General features: G+C 51.3%; 1 protein-coding gene across 4 annotated transcripts in view; it reads left to right on the plus strand.

Annotated features, from left to right (window-relative positions):
- Nucleotides 1–12,990, plus strand: part of ADAMTS14 (ADAM metallopeptidase with thrombospondin type 1 motif 14) — a 32,707-nt gene extending 19,717 nt beyond the window's left edge. For 2 of the 4 annotated variants that reach the window (XM_071748979.1, XM_071748980.1), the window contains exons 7-22: nucleotides 500–605; nucleotides 751–894; nucleotides 2,052–2,184; nucleotides 2,304–2,417; nucleotides 3,689–3,837; nucleotides 4,025–4,200; nucleotides 4,616–4,749; nucleotides 4,936–5,059; nucleotides 5,178–5,261; nucleotides 5,717–5,928; nucleotides 6,594–6,759; nucleotides 7,998–8,130; nucleotides 8,233–8,440; nucleotides 9,161–9,290; nucleotides 9,744–9,848; nucleotides 10,234–12,990. In XM_071748979.1, the coding sequence (XP_071605080.1) occupies nucleotides 500–605; nucleotides 751–894; nucleotides 2,052–2,184; nucleotides 2,304–2,417; nucleotides 3,689–3,837; nucleotides 4,025–4,200; nucleotides 4,616–4,749; nucleotides 4,936–5,059; nucleotides 5,178–5,261; nucleotides 5,717–5,928; nucleotides 6,594–6,759; nucleotides 7,998–8,130; nucleotides 8,233–8,440; nucleotides 9,161–9,290; nucleotides 9,744–9,848; nucleotides 10,234–10,547 (2,432 nt within the window). In that variant the 3' untranslated portion in view covers nucleotides 10,548–12,990. The remainder of the gene's footprint in view (nucleotides 1–499; nucleotides 606–750; nucleotides 895–2,051; nucleotides 2,185–2,303; nucleotides 2,418–3,688; nucleotides 3,838–4,024; nucleotides 4,201–4,615; nucleotides 4,750–4,935; nucleotides 5,060–5,177; nucleotides 5,262–5,716; nucleotides 5,929–6,593; nucleotides 6,760–7,997; nucleotides 8,131–8,232; nucleotides 8,441–9,160; nucleotides 9,291–9,743; nucleotides 9,849–10,233) is intronic. The other 2 variants (XM_071748981.1, XM_071748982.1) reach the window with 1 other exon arrangement.
- Nucleotides 12,991–18,588: the final 5,598 nt, after the last annotated feature.

Raw genomic sequence — 18,588 nt, forward strand, 5'->3', positions numbered from 1 at the left:
CAAAAAAAACCCCAAAAAAGAAGGGAAATAAATTCTAAAGAGTGCCAAGGAATTAACTGAATTTGGCAGAAAAAATGTGAGGAAGAAAAAGATAAAATAAGTGGAAATGGAAGTGAGGGACTGCTGAACAGGCAGGGGAAGGCTGCCCCATTGCTGCTGCACTTGATTGAGGGCTGGGGGTGGGGGGTGCATGGCTGGGGCCCCCCATAGCCTGTGGAGAGGGAGGACAAAGTTTTGGCAGGGCTCTGAGGGAGACCTTGTACCTGTCCTTCCTCTCTATTTCTTCTTTATTTCTTTGCAATAAAGAAGAACATGGGAGAGGCCATTTCAGGGTGGGAGGAGGCTCCTGCTCTTTGTTTTCTTCTCCTGCTGCAATGAAGCCAGGCTTTGGTTTTTGTTTGATTTGGCATTTATTTATTTATTTATTTAATACCCCTCCCTCCCTCAAAGGTTTTTTCTCTCCTCTCTTCTTCCCCCCTCCCTTTCTCTCTCCCCCCAGGCTACGCACCAGTGACAGGGATGTGCCACCCTCTGCGCAGCTGCACGCTCAACCACGAAGATGGCTTCTCCTCGGCCTTCGTTGTTGCCCATGAGACCGGCCACGTGTAAGTCACAGCGGGCAGACCCGGCTGCCCCCTTTGGAGGGAAGTGAGGGACGAGTGTGGGTGGTGCACCTGACTTGGCAAAAAAGGGCTTCCCGCCGGTGCCAATCCCCCAGGAACCTACCTTCACGCCGGCCTTTCCCACCAGGTTGGGCATGGAGCACGATGGCCAGGGCAACCGCTGCGCTGATGAGACCAGCATGGGGAGCATCATGGCGCCGCTGGTCCAGGCCGCCTTCCACCGGTACCACTGGTCCCGCTGCAGCAAGCAGGAGCTGAACCGCTACATCCGGTGGGTCCATTTGAACCAGGAATGGGATGTTCTCCCTTCAGATGGCAACCCGGTCTAGTGGGAGGTGTCCCTGCCCATGCTCAGCATCCCAAGGCCAGGTGGGGTGGAGCTTGGAGCAACTTGGTCTGGTGGGAGGTGTCCCTGGCCATGCAGGGGGGTTGGAACTAGATGGTTCCTTCCAACACAAACCATTCTGTGGCTGCTTGTTTTAGCCAGAAGAGCAAAAATTGGTCCTTGGGAGGTTATTTTTTCTTTTTCATCTCCTAACAACTTAATTCCTTGCATGAGACTGAACTGGTGTTGGACTGCAGAAGCTGGAGACAAGTTAGCAGGCTGATCAAAACTGGAGATGTCAACAGAGCAATAGTTTACAGAAGATTTCTGCTGGTGGACCCCAGCTTTGGGCAGGCTGCGTGGTTTAGCCTTTAGACTATAAAGTACTGAGTGCTGCATGAAAAAAACCCACAAAACAACATGCAGGAACAGGCAGTGTCTTTCTGGGACTTGGGGCCAAGAAGGGTAGCAGGAAAACTGCTTAGAGATGGTGGTATTGTTTCTGTTGGACATGGGGGGGAAGCTTCTAGCAGCTTCTTACAGAAGTCACCCCTGTAGCCACCTCTGCTATCAAAACCTAGCCATACAAACCCAGTAAAACTATAGAATAGTTTGGTTTGGGAGGGACCTTGAAGATCATTTTGTTCCAACCACCCTGCAAGGTTCCAACCTCCTGAGCAAGGACACCTCTCACTAGACCTGGTTTCCTCTAAGCCCTATCCAACCTGGCCTAGAACACTCTCAGGGATGAGGCCGGTGCAGCTGCTCTGGGCAATCTGTGCCAATGTCTCACCACCTTCACTATGAAGAATTTATACCAAATATCCAACCTAAATCTCCACTCTTTCAGTTTGAAACTGTTCCCCTTGTCCCATCATGGCATGCCCTTGTAAGAAGTCTTACTCCAGCTTTCCTGTAGCCCCTTCATGTATTGGAAGGTGTTCTAAGGTCTCCCTAGAGCCTACTCATCAGGCTGAACATGTTTCTCCATATATGATACTTCCTAATGGAATCTGGTGAGAGGTCTGGACAAGGGGGAAGGGGTGAAGGAGGGAAGTCCTCTATGTCTGACTCTGATTTGCCTTCACCCTGCATCTGTGCAGCTCCTACGACTGCCTGCTGGATGACCCTTTTGAGCACCAGTGGCCCACCTTGCCCAAGCTGCCAGGCATTAACTACTCTATGGATGAGCAGTGCCGCTTTGACTTTGGTGTGGGCTACAAAACCTGCACAGCGGTGAGTATGGACCTGGTACCGGTGGCCACATTGCCCCAATAGGGACCCCTGGCCAGGAGCCACCACCCCATCAGGGTGTCCCTACTGCCGTCCCAGCCCAGCTCCTCTGTGCTTCTCAGTTCCGCACCTTCGACCCCTGCAAGCAGCTGTGGTGCAGCCACCCTGACAACCCCTACTTCTGCAAGACCAAGAAGGGACCACCCTTGGATGGGACTGAGTGTTCTCCTGGCAAGGTAAGGGGCTGGCCTTGCCTATCTCCTCCTTGGGGACACAGTGACACCCACAAGAGCAGCAGGCAATGTGTGCCTGTTTTTGGTCTGGAGTTGCTCCTTTATTTTTCCCAGTTTGTGCTCAGGTAAGGACTTTGTTTTAATTCTGTGCCTGCTTCTGCAAAGAAGCAGGACTTGATTTGTCACCTGGCAAAAGAGCAATGACATCACTGCATATCCAACTTGATGATGTCATCAGGCTTTTACTTCAGGCTCTATTAGCACAGTGTGGGAATGTGGATGCATTGGAAAAGCTTCTGGTCCGTCTAAGTTATGGCTGTCTCTTTACTGGAGGAGGGACGGGCATAAAGTATCCAACAACATTTGATAAAGTTCCTTATATTTCCCAGCAGTTCCCCTGAAAGTGCTGCCTCCTCCAGTGCTCTGGTGACAGCTGGCCAAAAATTTCTCAAATTAGATTTTCTTGAGATGTGAGAAGATGGGTCGCATGCAGTGCTGGTGGGTGACTCCAGGGGACTGCAACATCTGAACTGGAAGGTCCTTCCTTTAGGCCCTTTGAGGACCTTCTCTGCATCTTCCATACTGGCCACTGAAGGGACCACTGGATTTTCCTCAGGGCTGGAGTTAAACTCCAGGTCTGGGTGTCCATGGGAAGACACTGCAACTTCGTGCCAGATTTTGTTTATCAAAATCTTGCTACTTGTGCTCTTTGTTTTGATTCATTCCCCCTTTGCCAGTGGGGAGACATCTCCAGGGCTCATCTAGGTGTAGCTCAGTGCCTGGCCCAGGATCTACATGGGTAGGGAGAGGCTATTCTTAACTGGAGAGAGAAAACCAGTCCAGGAGCTCAAAAATCTGATGTTAGGGAAAGAAAACCCTAGGCGGTTGTTTTGCAGAGGGTTCTTTGCATGCCCCAGGCTTTAGTTTTTGAGGGTGTTTCTGGTGCTGCAGGCTCTTCTAACCACATCCAAAGCACAGAGGTGTTGGGAGCCTGCCTGGCTTGTCTGGGTCAGTTGTGAATTGATGTGGCTTGCTTGTCCCACACCCAGCCTGGAGGGCAGTCCTGCTGCTGCATGCTCAGGGACCATTCCTTGTCTTGCTGCTGATGGGAGGGACATGGTCAAGGTGGTGATGAAGAACACCTTCCTCCTGTGCTTTGTGAGCTGTGAGCTGGTTTTGCAGTGCTGTGGGTGCGGGAGGGCTCATTGCTGGTGCCTAGAGCTTTGGAAGAGGCAGGCGTGGAGCTTACTCCCCCTCTTTTTCCTCTCTTCCAGTGGTGCTTCAAGGGTCACTGCATCTGGAAGACATCAGAGCAACCTTACAGCCAGGATGGTGGTTGGAGCTCCTGGTCCAAGTTTGGCTCATGCTCCAGGACCTGTGGGGGAGGTGTGCGCTCACGCAGCCGGAGCTGTGACAGCCCCTTGTACGTTTGAACCCCACTTCCTTCCTCTGAACTGGGGTTAAACTGGAAGTGGCCAAGAGCCACACAGTCTCCTCCTCCGTGGGGAAGGGATTAGGACAATTGCTCCTGTGCCAGTGCCCACCTCCATTGTGTTTGAAGAGCATCCCCCTCCCCAAAGCTCTTTTAACTCATTGTTCTTATTTTCCAGCCCAGCATATGGGGGGCACCACTGCCCGGGAGCCACCTATGAGTACCAAGTGTGCAATGTTGAGGAGTGCCCAGGGCCCTACCAGGATTTCCGTGCCCAGCAGTGCTCCAAGCGCAACTCCTACTACACCCACCAGAACAGCAAGCACACCTGGCTGCCCTATGAGCATCATGATGGTGAGCAGCAGGGGCACTGGAGCCAAATTACCTTCTCTCTTAGAGGAAGCCGTGCTTGGGGCCATCACTGTAGGATGGAGATGGTGCCAGGTGTGCAGACGTTGGGTTGTGGAAAGCTCCTGAGATGGAAACCAGAGTTGCAATAAGCCATTATCAATCAGCCTAGTTTTGAAAATGAACCTCTTGTGCTTGTCCTCAGGTGTCACATAGAGAAACACAGATATTGCTCTGGTTGCTGCTGTTTTGAAGTGCAGCAGAGGTGGGCTGAAAAGATCAGAATAAGGCACAGAATAACCTGGGCTTTGGAAATCATTGCTCAGGATTGTAAGCTGAGATGGGTTTCTGTCTTCAGTCACCCTCATGTATTTCCAACAACCCCCTTTTTTTTAACTCTTTGCTTTTTCCTCTGCTGCAGACGCACAGAAGTGTGAGCTGATTTGCCAGTCTGAGGGGACGGGGGCTGTGGTGTTCATGAACCAGGTTGTTCACGATGGTACCCGCTGCAGCTACCGAGACCCCTACAGCATCTGTGTCCGGGGCGAGTGTGTGGTGAGGAGCTGATTCCTGCTGTCCCTGTCCTGTGCCTGTCCAGGACACACCTTGGGCATCCCCTTGAGCTGCTCCCCCCTTGGGGATGCACGTTTTAACCTGACGACTGATCCTGTATGGGCCATGGGGATGGTGGGGTGGTGGGATGTGACCACCTACGTGTCTTCTCTCCCCCACGGGTGACAGCACGTTGGCTGTGACAAGGAGGTTGGCTCCCTGAAGCAGGATGACAAGTGTGGGGTCTGCGGGGGGGACAACTCCCACTGCCGAACAGTGAAGGGCACCTTGGCCAAGACCCCGAAGCAGCCAGGTGAGCTGGAGGGGTTTGGGGTAGTGCCTTTGGGCAGGGTCAGACGGATTCATACCTTGACAAGTGTCAAGTAAACCCTCTCTTTCTCTTCTCTCTGTCTTTCCTCCCTCCATTTCAGCCAGTGTTTTAAAGATGTTTGAGATACCAGCTGGGGCGAGGCACCTTCAGATAGAAGAGATGGAGCCAGCATCCCACAGCATCAGTGAGTGTACTGGAGTTTGCTTCTCCCTTCACCCACTGCCTCTTCCTTAGTGTTAGTCTGACAATTCACAGAATCACAGTGTGGTTTGGGTTGGAAGGGACCTTTTCAAGTCAGCTGCAAGGGACATCAGGTTGCTCAGAGCCCCATCCAACCTGGCTGTGAACACTTCCAGAGAGGGGGCAGCCACAGCTTCCCTGGGCAGCTTGGGCCAGGGTCTCACCACCCTCATCGTAAAGAATTTCTTCCTAATGTCTAACCTACACCTCCCTTCTTTTAGTTTACAATCATCACCCCTTGTCCTGTCACTATGGGCCCTCTTAAAATGTTTGTCTGCATCTTACTTGTAAGCTCCTTGATTGAAAGGCTGCAACAAGGTCTCTCTGGAGCTTTCTCCAGGATGAACAATAACAGCTCCCACCCAAAGAGTCTTAATTGGGTCATTCCCATCCTTCAAGGGCAATGGTCAGAGGAAATCACATTGAAACACCTCCCTTCCCCTTCAGCTGTTAAGAACCAAGCCACAGGTGACTTCATCCTGAAGGCCAAGGGCAAAGAAGCCAAAAGCCGAGTGTTCATTGAGATGGGCTTGGAGTGGGAATACACCATTGAGCATGGCAAGGAGAGCCTGAAAACCAGTGGTCCTCTGCGTGAGGCTATCAGTGTTTTGGTAAGCCTGGCTGATGCATCCTTGGGGGGTGTTGGGGGCCACCATCACCCAGAAGGACAAGAGAGTGAAGATGATCTGAGATGGGATGTAGGAGGTGATGGAAGGATTTTGGTAGATAAAGGGCATAGGCATAAGACTCAGGGAAATGAAGTTACCAAGTGGAAGAGCTGTGTGCAAGAATGGTGTAAGGATATAGGGCTAAGGTGTTTGCCTTTGAGTCCAACAGCATTTTGCTCCGTGAACCTGGTGACTCCATGTCTCATTTTAGTTATCCTGGTGTTGGGGGGGAATTAGGGATTGGGTTCCCTTGGCACCTGGGAAGGGTAGATGTGTACTTCCATCCATTCCTGTAGCCAGGGCTGGCTTTGGGCGTAGACTGTGGTCCTGCAGCTCAGAAACATGTCACCCATGGTGGGAGTTGGAATGTTTTGGGCAGTGTTTTTCTCCACAAGTGGAGAGGTACATTCCTGAAGGATGGACTCCGTGTTCAGAGCCCACCTGATCGTGTAGGAGGTAGCAGTAGGGTTTGTTTCTCCTACTCTTTTGTGTACTGTACCGTGAGGTCAGTCTTTTTTAGTTTGATGGCCTTCTTTTCTCTTACCTCTCCTATAGCATCATTCTTTTCTCTCCTTCCCCCTCTCCTATTATCCTCTCTCTGCTTGCAGGTCATCCCTCAGGAGGAGGAGGCAAGGAGCAGCCTGATGTACCGGTACATCATCCACGAGGATCTGCTGCCCATGATTGGAAACAACAACGTTCTGCTCGAGGAGATGGATTCTTATGAGTGGGCCCTCAAGAGCTGGTCTCAGTGCTCCAAGGCGTGTGGAGGAGGTAGCTTTCCCTTCTTAGCAGGCTAGGGAGAGTTCTTGGGTGTGTTAGACAACAGTACCTGAGCCATTCGGGCATCTCTGGTTTGGGAAGGTGGAGATGATGGCTCCCTGGAGCGTCCTCTTGGGTGCTCCCTTAGCCCTGCTCCAGTCTGCTCTGAAGGAAGTGGGGCTTATTTTGGCACATTACAGCGGTGCTGTGGCTGGGCTTGCCATGTGCTGCTTTTTATTCCACTCATCTGGAGAAATGAAGCCAAATCCATAGCTTGCTAAGTGCTCTTGGCTGTGTCTCCCACAGAAAATTCAGATCTCTTGACCCAGGTTTTTGAGGGAGCAGCTTCGGAGAAGGATGGGGGAAGGATTATTTGTGCTTTAGCCATCAGTATGCCCAAGTGCCCAAGAAGGCCAACAGCATCCTAGCTTGTATCAGGAATAGTGTGGCCAGCAGGACTAAAGCAGGGATTGTCCCCCTGCGCTCTGAACTGGTGAGGCCGCGTCCCCAATCCTGGGGTCAGTTCTGGGCCTCTCATGACAAGAAGGTCATTGAGGGACTGCAGCATGTCAAGAGAAGGGCAACAAAGCTGGGGAAGGGTCTGGAGCACAAGTGTTACAAGGAGTGGCTGAGGGAACTGTGGGTGTTCTGCCTGGAGAAAAGGGGGCTGAGCAGGAGACCTTCTTGCTCTCTACAACTCTCTGAAAGGAGGTTGGAGCAAGGAGGGGTTGGTCTCTTCTCCCAGGTACCAAGCAATAAAAGGAGAGGAAACAGCCTGAAGTTGTGCCAGGGGAGGCTTAGATTGGATATTAGGATAATTTTTTTCCCCAAAAGGATTGTCAGGCCCTGATACAGGCTTCCCAGGGCCGTGGTGGAATCACCATCCCTATAGGGATTTGAAAGATGCGTAGGTGTGGTGCTGAGGGACAAGGTTTGGTGGTGGCCTTAGAAGAGTTAGGATAATGGTTGCACTCTAAAATTTTAAAGTTTTTTTCCAATCAAAATGATTCCATGATTCTGTGCTTTGCCCCTTTCAGAGTGTGCACCCCACAGCATCTTGGCTGACCCCAGGAGGCTGGAGGTGGGGGAGTCCAGCACCCATGTGGTGTTCAGCACCTCTGCAAGCCTGGGTGAAGGATCTGCTTGGGTCCAGTTGACACCTGAGAGCAGATGTCCTAGCAGGGATGCAGGAGAGGAATTGGGTGGGACACCCACACCCCCCGCCTCACCATCCACCCTCTTCCCCTCAGGCATCCAGTACACCAAGTACGGCTGCCGACGGAAAAGCGACAACCGGATGGTCCACAGGAACTTCTGTGACAACAGCAAGAAGCCAAAGCCCATCCGGCGGCGCTGCAACCTCCAGGAGTGCTCTCAGCCAAGGTGGGGTCCTCCCTGCCTGGCCCCAGGTGCCTCCGTTCCCTCTACAAAGGGAACCCGGGTTGCTCCCTATCACCTCTAACACTTCTATTCCCCCTCTGGCAGCTGGGTGGCCGAGGAGTGGGGTGCGTGCAGTAGGTCCTGCGGGAAGCTGGGGGTGCAGGTGCGGGGGGTGCAGTGCCTGCAGCGCCTGCAGAATGGCACCAACCGCACCCTGCACCCCAAATACTGCCCGGGGCAGCGGCCCGAGACCCGCAGGCCCTGCAGCCGCCTGCCCTGCCCTGCACAGTGGAGGACAGGAGCCTGGTCTGAGGTGAGCTGAGGGGGAGGTGGGGAGGGATCTGGAGGAGGAGTGGAGTGGCTGGGTGTGAAGGTGAGCTTGTGGTAGAGGCTCATTGGGGTGGAGATAAGGGTGAGAGGCACAATGATCCATGTCTGGTCACAAGTGGTGTTTCCCAGGGCTCAGTGCTGGGGTCAGGTCTCTTTATTGGCAATCTGGATGAAGGGATTGAGTGCATCCTCAGTTTGCAGACAGCACCAAGTTGGGAGGGAGTGTTGATCTGCTTGAAGGTAGGAGGGCTCTGCACAGGAGCCTGGAGAGGCTGGGTTGATGGGTTGAGGGCAGATGTATGATGTTCAACAAGGCCAAGTGCCAGGTCCTCTACTTGGGTCACATCAACCCCAGGCAATACTCCAGGCTTGGGAAAGAGTGTCTGGAAAGTACCCAAAAGAAAAAGGTCGCGGTGCTGGCTGAGCACTGGTGAGGCCACACCTCAAATCCTGGAGTCAGTTCTGGGGAGGACATTGAGAGGCTGGAGAAGGGAGAAGGGAGTCCAGAGAAGGGAACAGAGCTGGGGAAGGGGCTGGAACACAAGTGTTACGAGGAGTGGCTGAGGGAATGAGCATTGTTTAGTCTGGAGAAAAGGGGGCTCAGGGGAGCCGTTTTTGCTCTCAAATGCTCCTCTGGGGTGGCTGTGGTGGTGTTTTGGCTCCCCTTCCCCATCACTGATGTCTGTCTGTCTGTCTGTCACAGTGCTCATCCAGCTGCGGGGAGGGTGTCCAGCAGCGCCAGGTCGTTTGCAAAGGTAGCGAGAGTGGCAGTGGGCACTGTGAGGGTGACAAGCCAGAGGCCATCCGGGGCTGCCACGTGGCTGTCTGCCCAGGTGAGAAGAGATGGAGGTGGTGGCATCTGGGGGGGTGGTCCCTGCTTACTGTGACAGCCCTATAAACCCGTCTCAGCTTCAGGGGGGATGCCCGCAAAGGAGGTTGTGTTGAATGTCATCCCTGATGCTGCTGGCAGAAAAAGGGTTAAATGCCACCCAAAATATTGCAAAATATTGTGTTCTTGGCCCTGCTGTTTGCTGTAGGTGGTTTTGGATTTTACGGCCATTTGGGGCTGTGATGAGCTGAGGGTATTATGGCAATGGGCATCTTGGGAATGAGTTCATCTCGGGTTTTTTTGTGTGCTTGGCCAACTGGGTGCTCTCCAAGGGCTCTCTTTTTTAAGGCAATCCTTTAACACACAAAAGAAATCCCCCACCAAAACAGCCTCTGGAGGTATTCTGAGTGCACCCAAGCTCCTCTGGCAGCTGGGCATCCTGAAGCTCTCTCCACAGGGAAGCTCTCCGGCATTACCACTGACACTGGTGACCATGGTGTGCCTAAAGGACAGCGGGTGCCCCAGGATGGATCCAAAAACCCTGTCAGCAAGATCTCCTCCAGTAAGTGTCCTGGCTCGGCTAAGGGCAGGGAATAACCCTCCTGAGGGCTTCTCTAGCTCCCAGTGGGAACTGCAGGTAGGCTGGAGGTGGGTTGCACATTCAGCAGGGATTTTCAGGGAGCTTTACCTTCTGCCTCTGCATCCCTGCTGGCTCTGCTCAGTTACCATCTTGTGGAGTCTGGGATTTTTAAGCCTCTGCTGCCTCTGGCTGAGGATCTTGATTCATTCCCTGGATTTTCACACCCTTTTCACCTTAACCTCTTTTTGCCACGTTTTTTGTCTGAGGGGAGCACTCCACGGTCCTTTGAGACCATTGGAGAAGGCTGCAGGGGTTGGAGTCTGATGCCACCCTCTGTGCTGTCTGACACTGCTCTGTCCCTCTCCAGGGGAGCCATGCCTGGGGGACAAGTCCATCTTCTGCCAGATGGAGGTCCTGGCCCGCTACTGCTCCATCCCTGGCTACAACAAGCTCTGCTGTGAATCCTGCGGCAAGAAAACCTCCTCCCCCAGCCTTCCCCTGGGGTCTGCTGCCCCCAGCCCCACTCTGCCTCTCTCCCCCGGTCCCACCACCCCTGGGGATCCCACGCCAGCTCCTCCAGACGGATCAGCCACCAGCAGTGCAGGGTTTCCTGGCAGTGCTGCTTTCCCTGGGGGGCTGCCACCCCCCGGCGAGGCAGACAGGGGCTCGGCAGCCAGGTAACCCCCCCGGGACCACCACCTCCCTCCTCCTCCCTCCCCTCTTTGTCCTCTCCCCCTCCTTACTTCCAGCGATGGTTTTCATGGGTGGAGCTGCCAGGTTTGGAAATTTACCTGATTCCCCTAGAAATTCCTGGGAAAACCACTTTTTTTTTCTCGTGCTCTCCCCCAGCTCTCACCCCTACTCCCCCTCCCATATGTGGCGTGGGTTTTTTGACAGCGCCACAGAAAAAAAGGTGAAAAGGAGCCAAAAAACACTGGCAGTGGCTTGGCTGCAGGTAACCCTGCGATGGGCTGCTTCCTTCCTAGGTGCTAAATTTTTTTTTTGGGGGGTGCTTTAATGTTGCTTTTTCCTTCTCCTTGCCCCAAGCAGCAACACAAGATATGCTTGAGAGGATGGTCCTGGCTCTGTGGCTCAGCCCTGGAGCTTGAGGGGAGGATGCTGGGAAGTTACGGGACAAGCAGAAGGAGGGCAGTGGCAAAGATGGAGGGGGAAGAATGTTGGGAAATGCTCAAAATGCTGTCCTGGGCTGGGCTGGAGAGTTTGGGAAGTGTGTCTGGGGGGAGTTGGAGCATGAAAACCATGGAGCATCAACACCTGTTTTAGGAAAAACTGGGATGAATGGGAAGGCAGGAACTGGTTTTAGGGGCAGTAACAAAGAAAAGATTTTTTTATCTGCATGGGAGGGGGCGGGAGGGAGGGGGGAGGTGATTAATGCCATTAAAAATTATTGTGCCAAGTACTAAACATATGCACAGCACTTTAGGAGCCTGGGGCTGCATGCGGGTTCCATGCCCCTGAGGGGGCTGCTGTGGTTTTTATGCTTTGAGAGGGTGATGTGCAGCCCCCTGCCCCAGCTGAGGGCATCCAGCTCCTTGGAGGGTTTGATGGCAGGGAATGGTATGTTCCCTTTAGGGGCTGATGGGGAGGAGCACTCCCTTGCCATCCCACAGGAGCAGTTTGCACCTCTAGGGATGGCGTTTGCAAAGCTCTTCAAGTGTTTGAGCTGCTGTTTGAGTTAGTGCTGGGGCAGAGCTTCAAGAAACCTGAGGTGGGGGCATCTCAGAGGATCTCTCCTCATTTTTCAAGCCTCTGTGAGCCTGGTGGGGCTGAGGTTAGGAATGGTATGTGCTGGAATCAGAATAAATGGAGGCCCCAGAGCATTTCTGATGTTTTTAAGTGTTTTTAAGTGCAGCCCTCTCTCTTCTCCATTCCCCTGGAGTTACCCAAGGGCACAAAAAGGGCTGAAGAGATGTTAAGTGGGTGGTTTATGCATCCTCCTGCCCCGGATCACCTCTGAGGCAAGGCTGGATGAGCATCTACTAAAGTTAAAAACCCCGGGGGCTGGAAGCTCCCTCCAGGACAGAGTGATGCCTCCCCAGTGCTGTATCAGGGGGTGGGCTAAGGGGTATTGGTCCCCACAGGATGGAGGAGATGCTGGGGTTGTTCCAGGGTGGGATTCACCCCTCGGATGAACTCCTCCATGGCCATGCCAAGATTTCTATCTTATGCCAAAGATCCCATTTCATTAGGACTGAGCTTGCTTTGCTTTTCCGGGCTTGAATTAAAGCTTTAGACTTTAGGAAGAAATCCATCATGGTAAGGGGTGGTGAGACACTGGCCCAGGCTGCCCAGAGAAGCTGTGGTTCCCCCATCCCTGGAAGTGTTCAAGGCCAGGTTGAATGGGGCATGGAGCAACCTGGTCTAGTGGGAGGTCTCTAGTTGTTGAAACTAGACAAACTTTAAGGCCTCTTCCAACCCAAACCATTCCGTGATTCTATATGATTCCATGATTCATCCCCCTGCCCAGTTGGAGGCATTGAATAAAACCAAACCCTTCCCCCTGCCCCCCAAAAGGTGCTGCAGTGTCTCCAGGGTGCAGCTTATGTGTGTGCAGGTGTGAATGCTCACACCTTCCTTCCAAATTCCCAGCTGCAGCCTCTCCCTTCCCCTTCATCTCCTCCCTGTCGGTGCTGCCCTGGGCCTTAGGGCTTTATTGCTTTAAGTATCTTTGTGGTGGTTCTTTGCTTACACCCTGGGGTGGAACTTCTGGGGACCCAGCCCTGGGCTGTTTACTTAAGGGCCAGGTGGAATTCTTTCCATACTGTGTGTGGAAAGTTGTGGTGTGGGGATGTAGAGATGTGAGGGCAGCAGGGATTTGGTCCCGTGTCTGGGGAGGAGGGGGGGGGTGAGGAGGTGCATCTGGTCCTCTACATCTTCCTGGGTGGGGCAAATGCACGAAGTCATTCCTGTGATGGAACCTTGTCCAGTGTTACCACGATGTATAAAGTTTTGTACATACAAGATTCAGAGCTTTTTAACTTTAAATATTTATTAATTTTGTTGAGTTCTGGTGTTCTGTTTTTGTTTTTTGTTGGTTTTTTTGTTTGTTTTTGAACTCTAACATTATGTAAAAATAAATAAATCCACCTCAAAATCTTTGAAATCTCTTTTTGTTGATGTGTTTTTGTGGGATGTATTTGTGGGATGTGTGGGTGCTTATGTGTGTGTAAATACAAGTGTAACCTGGTTGTAGTTGAAAAAGACTCTAGACAGCCATCTACTGCTTATTTTATTACAACCCAGCTGCTTCTCTCTACCAGCCAGTTTCGCAGAGCCATTTTTGAGATGATTTTTATTTTCCCCCCCCCCTTAAATAAGGCAAAGACCCATCAGAACCCTGCTAAATATGATTTTTTTTTGGGGTGCTAGCAACAGTGGCCCTGCCAGGCCTTGGCTGGTCAGCCCACAGTGGCGTCTCTCAACATCCCTCCCACCTTACCTTCACCTGGCTGAGGGCTGGGTTCCACTGGGGCATTTGCTCCATCCTCTCAAACAGCTCCTGATACAGCCGAGCTACTGGCACAGCCAGGACCACCTCAGTCCAAAACAGCTTGCCCAGCCCAGGGAGAGTGGTGCTGGACACGGCCCCCCCACTGTCCTGGAAGAGTAGAAAATCCACATCAACCTTGGACACACACACTGGGTTACCTGGCTAATAAATCATCCCAATCCTTTTTTTAATCACAGCTTGGTTTACAATCAAAAGCTCTTATATCTAAATGCCACCATGATTGCTTTATTTATTTTTAATCTTCTTTCTAGATAAATTAAACAATTTAGCAAACATCTTGGTGAGCAAATGTGGTAAGTAACAACAAAGCCACAATCCATCCAATTTTTCTGCAGAAAAGCTCCTGGCTTTCCCTGGGAATGCAATGATCAGACTTTCCCCTCCCAAGTCTTTTCCTGCTGTCTGACTTTCAGATTTGCTTGGGAATGTGCTTAATGCAGTCTTGCTCAGCAGTGTGTGATTTTGCATGGGGCATCTCCTGCATCCCCTCATTTCCCTCCAAGAAAAGATTAAAATCTTACCTACCAGACCCATTTTTCCACCGAGAGCTTTCCTGGCATGAAGCAGCAAAGACAAGAGGTGGTGGGGCTCTACCAGCATGGTTTCTGCCTGCCACATGATGTGCATCCTGCTCAGGGCTTGCTGCAGGGCCCTTTCCTCCTGGGTAATGTAGGGGAGGTCCAGGCTAGAGAATGGGCTGGGGTTGGTATCTTCATTGGGATCCAGGCAGGTGGCTGCAGGAACGAGGCTCAGGTCAAAGCTCTGCCCTGAGCATGGGGTTTGGGTTGCACTGACCCAAAATCTTGGCTCTGACCAGGCAACTGGGCCTCTCATGGGTTGAAGGAAAAGTCTTGCTCTCTGGAGCATCCCTGGCATTCTTCTGAAAGTTTTTTGATAATTGTTTTCCAAACCAAGTCCCAGTAACACTAAGGTACAGGCTGCACAGTTGCTTGGGGATTAGCATTGGATAGGCAGCCTTTGGGCTGAGCCCCACTTCAAAATAGCAGCTGAACTTGCCAGTTTCAAGTCTTCAGGTAAGCAGTGGGACTAAAGACACAGCAGCTGTGCAACAAATCACGAGTGTCTGTCACCTCTGCTGAAGACTTGGGCTGCCTGTTTGGTGAAATAAAGCAAATTACCTTACCAAAGCCTGGGGGTCTTCTCACAAACCCCATTTGCCATCACTACAGGGGATGCTTTTATGCCCCCAAAAGTCAGCCCAGTGGTGAGAAAATAATTAACTCTGTCCTCCCAAATAAAGGTCAAATCACAGGGAGAGGGGGGCATTCGAATCTGCATCCCTCCATACTATGTTGCAAGGGGGTTGTGAGTGGGGGGATAGGAAACCTGGTGGCCAAGCACCTGGAATGATCTCACCTTCCCCATAAGCCTCTGGATATAATGAGGAATTTGGGAAAGCAGGTGATGGGATTCTCTTACCTCCTGGCTTGCACAGCTGAGCCCCGTTGTACCATTACAGCTTTCTCCCTCCCTTCTCCATTGCTGGGCAGGTTATAAGAGCAAACACCTGCAAGCTGCTGCTCCTTAGATCACAGCTCACTGAGTCCAACCCCCTGCCAGAACCGGGTCACCTACAGGAGGTCACAGGAACATGTCCAGGTGGGTTTTGAATGTCTCCAGAGGAGACTCCACCGTCTCACTCTTCCACTGCTTACTCACACTCTGCTTCAGAGTGACTTCTGCAATGGCAGCCAGAGAAGTGCCTGTGAGCATGTCCCATGTCTGCAGCAACATGGGCTGGAATGAGATCTGGGGTGATTTAAAGCTGTGATTTCACTGCTGCCATGGAGGGCTGGTCCTGGGCTATCCTCTCACACACATCCCCCTCACTTTTGTGCACACTTTCTGGCTTTAGTTTTGTGGCTGGCTCTAATAGCCAGGCAGATAATGCTTTATCACCCAGTTGGGGAGTGGTGGCTGTGTGGTATCCTTAGAGCTGTACAAGGTGTCCTGGGAATAGGGTAACTTGGAGAGGAGAAGAAAATATCAGAAATTGCCAATGATTGCAAACTTGGAGGTGTTGCCAGTGTTGCAGGAGGCTGGCATTGCTGTGCTAGCCTCTGGCTCAGAGCTGTGTGGGGTCCCTGTGGTTAGCTCTGGTCCATCACCTGCTGCTGCAGATGTCCCAGCACCTGGGGCATCATCCTTTGGGCACCTCCACATCTTTGGGGCGTCTGAAATACAGACCTAGAAAGCAGGTCCTTGGGAGCATGACTTTAAAGGTAATTTTGGCCATGTTGTTCTTGCTGGAAGTGCCTGTGCTATAGGAGCTCTCTCCTCTTCTGAACTGTGTGTCTGGAACAGTTGAGAGGCAAACAGAGAGAAATATAAAACCAAATGGCATTTATTTCTGCACATAACCCCAGCACTCATAGTTAGTATCTTCAGATGTGAAACCAGACAAGATTTCTCCCCCCAAATCAGGAAACTCAGTTCTACATTGTTATACTCATAATTAAAAAAAAAAAAAAAAAAAAAAAAATGCGCTCAATGCCTCTCCTGCCACAGCAGAGGGGTTTGGGCCTCTCATATCCCCCAGGTTTGGGCTGCAGCCACTGGAGGTCACTGCTGATCTTCAGCTCCCTGTGTAAAGCCACTTTGGAAAGAGCACTGTTCCCAGGTTTCTGTTCTGGGCTGTTCTGTCCCCAAACCCCTGGCTAGTTGGTGGCACCTCTCCTAGAAATCAGACCTGGCATCCCAGTCCTCCCCAGCTGCTCCCATCCCCACATCCCTTTACTCTCTTGCTGCTTGAACATCCATCCGCAGCTGGGAAAAAAGTGTTTGGATGGGACCTGGGAGATTTTAGAACTGGCTCAGCAGGAGGTATTGATACTTCCAGTAGCAATACAGACTGGTAAAATCCCCACCGGAATATTCTCACCATTTCCAAGGGGGCTGGACACACATTTCCAGCTCTAACCATAGCTCCTGGCTCCTTTGGTGGGACAAGCACCATCCTTCAGCACGCATTTAAGGTAATGCCATTGCTCAGTGGTTCACTAAAGCTTGGAGTGAAATCTTTTGGGGTTTCCATACCCCCTGACCACTAATGGCTCCTCACCCACAGGTTACTGCAGGTGGTGAGCAAACCTCACCTGTGTGTGTGTGTGTGTAGGGTGAAGCTTGCCTGCTGTAGCTCAGCCATCAGCAATATTATCTTCACCCCACCCCAAGGTGGCATTTTCTGATTTGGACTGTGCAATGCAAACCTCAGCTGAATGCCAAATCTTTGTCTATAAATCTCCTTTAGAGAAGGAGAAGGGGGGAAAGAGACCAATGGAAAAAGTAATGAATGGCTGGTGGGTGTCTCCTGGCTTTGCTTGAGGAGCAAACAATGAGTCTGAGAAAGGTTTTGGGTCCCAATAGCTCTCCTCAAACATCTGGCATGTTTTTTTGCCAGGAATTAAGATTTATGCAGGTCCAGGGGAAAGGTGGCCACAGGGGTAGATGTTGGAAGAGATTCTAGCAACTCATCAGTGTGTAAAATACTCTGAATCAGCCCAAATCCTGACTGTGTGACAAAGGGACTGAGAAATAATGAGACCCTCACAGTGAAAGTGTGAAGATGGGGAGCTGGTGGGACCCAGAGCTGCTATCAGCAGCCTGACAGAAAGCTGAGCATAACAGCAAGGGTGAGAAGGGCTCCTTCTCTCCCCAGCCATGCAGGGATCCTCCTGTTCAAACCAGAGGGCAAATCCCAGGGCAACCACTCCCCGTGTCCTTGAGGTTCCCTCTGGGTGAGACTGCTCTGTAATCCACAGAGCCTTGGTGTGATGGAAGCCCTGATTTGAAGCACATCTTGCATGGCCTCCAGTCCCTCTGCAGAAGTCAGCAGGAGAGGTTTTCAGCTCCCTGAGGAACCCTCTGGCAGTGCTGTTGTCATCCCCAACAGTGCTCTGGGGGTTTCCAGGAAAAGAGGTGGCCCCTTGCATCCCTGTCTTGTCACCCTGCTGGGGCATTTAGCTCCACACCTCCAGGGCACCCAAAATACAGACCTAGAAAGCAGGTCCCTGGGACCATGACTCTATTTGGAGGTAATTTTGGCCATGCTGTTCTTGCTGGAAGTTCATGTGCTATAGGAGCTCTCTCTTCCTAACAGTGTGTCTGGAATAATTAAGAGGCAAACAGGAATAGAAAAACACATGGCATTTATTTCTGTACATAACCCCAGAACTCATAGTTAGTATCTTCATATGGCAAACCAGACAAGAGTCTTCCCTCCAAACCAGGAGACTCAGCACTGCATTGTCAGGCTCCTTATTATTTTTTTAAAGCCCCTTCTTTTTCCTAAAAATCATGTTTTCTCATTAAAAAAAAAATACAAAAAAATTTGAAAGGCACATTCTTATCAGGAAGGAATGAAAAAATAATACTGCTTTTTCCTGGCAAGCCTCCTTGCAGCACTGGATAGATATTTGGTGGTTGTGGCTGATAACAATCCAACTTCAAGAGGAGAATGCAAAGCAAAGGAATAATATTTACTTGAAGCTAATTGTAATTTTCATAATCGGCCACCAAAAGAGCCCAAATAGCAGCAGGAAAGGGAAGCTGCTGTCTCTCTTTGTTGCTGGAATGCTGCCTTTTCACAGTGAGGCAATCTTATCTCCATCTGCTGCCTCCATTAGAAGAGAAGGGGAACTGCTGTTCAGGTGATAAGAGAGGCCAGAGGCTTCTCCATTAATATGTAAACTTGGGATCAAAAAGGAAGATGAGAGGCTCTAGGCAGAAATTGATTCTCAATAGGGAGGTTTTGAACCTGCTCACAGCAAAAGGCACAACTGGGATGTGCTGGCTTCTGTACAGTGGTGGAAGGGGCTGGAGTGGAGATGTGACCCTATTGATTAACTTTTCCAGTTTGGGTTGAATAATGTCTGTGCTGAAGGATGGTTACCTGAAGTAAGAGCTTTGTAATATTTACCCAAGATGTCTGATAATTTCTCAAATCCAGGAAGGACCACGTCACTCAAGCACCATGTTGCTCTCCATAGCAACCAACATCTGCTTGTGCCTGGTAAGATGGACTGAACCACAAACTATTTAATGAAAAAAACCAAAATGCAGAGGAGGGAAAACTTTCCAAACACCTCAGCAGCTTGTGCCCATGGATAGAAATCACCTGGCTGCCCAGCTGAGCTTTGCTGGCTTCAGATCCAGCTCTGTGTGCCATTC

The sequence above is a fragment of the Heliangelus exortis genome, chromosome 7, assembly GCF_036169615.1.
Source record: "Heliangelus exortis chromosome 7, bHelExo1.hap1, whole genome shotgun sequence".
Classification (NCBI taxonomy): Eukaryota; Metazoa; Chordata; class Aves; order Apodiformes; family Trochilidae; genus Heliangelus; species Heliangelus exortis.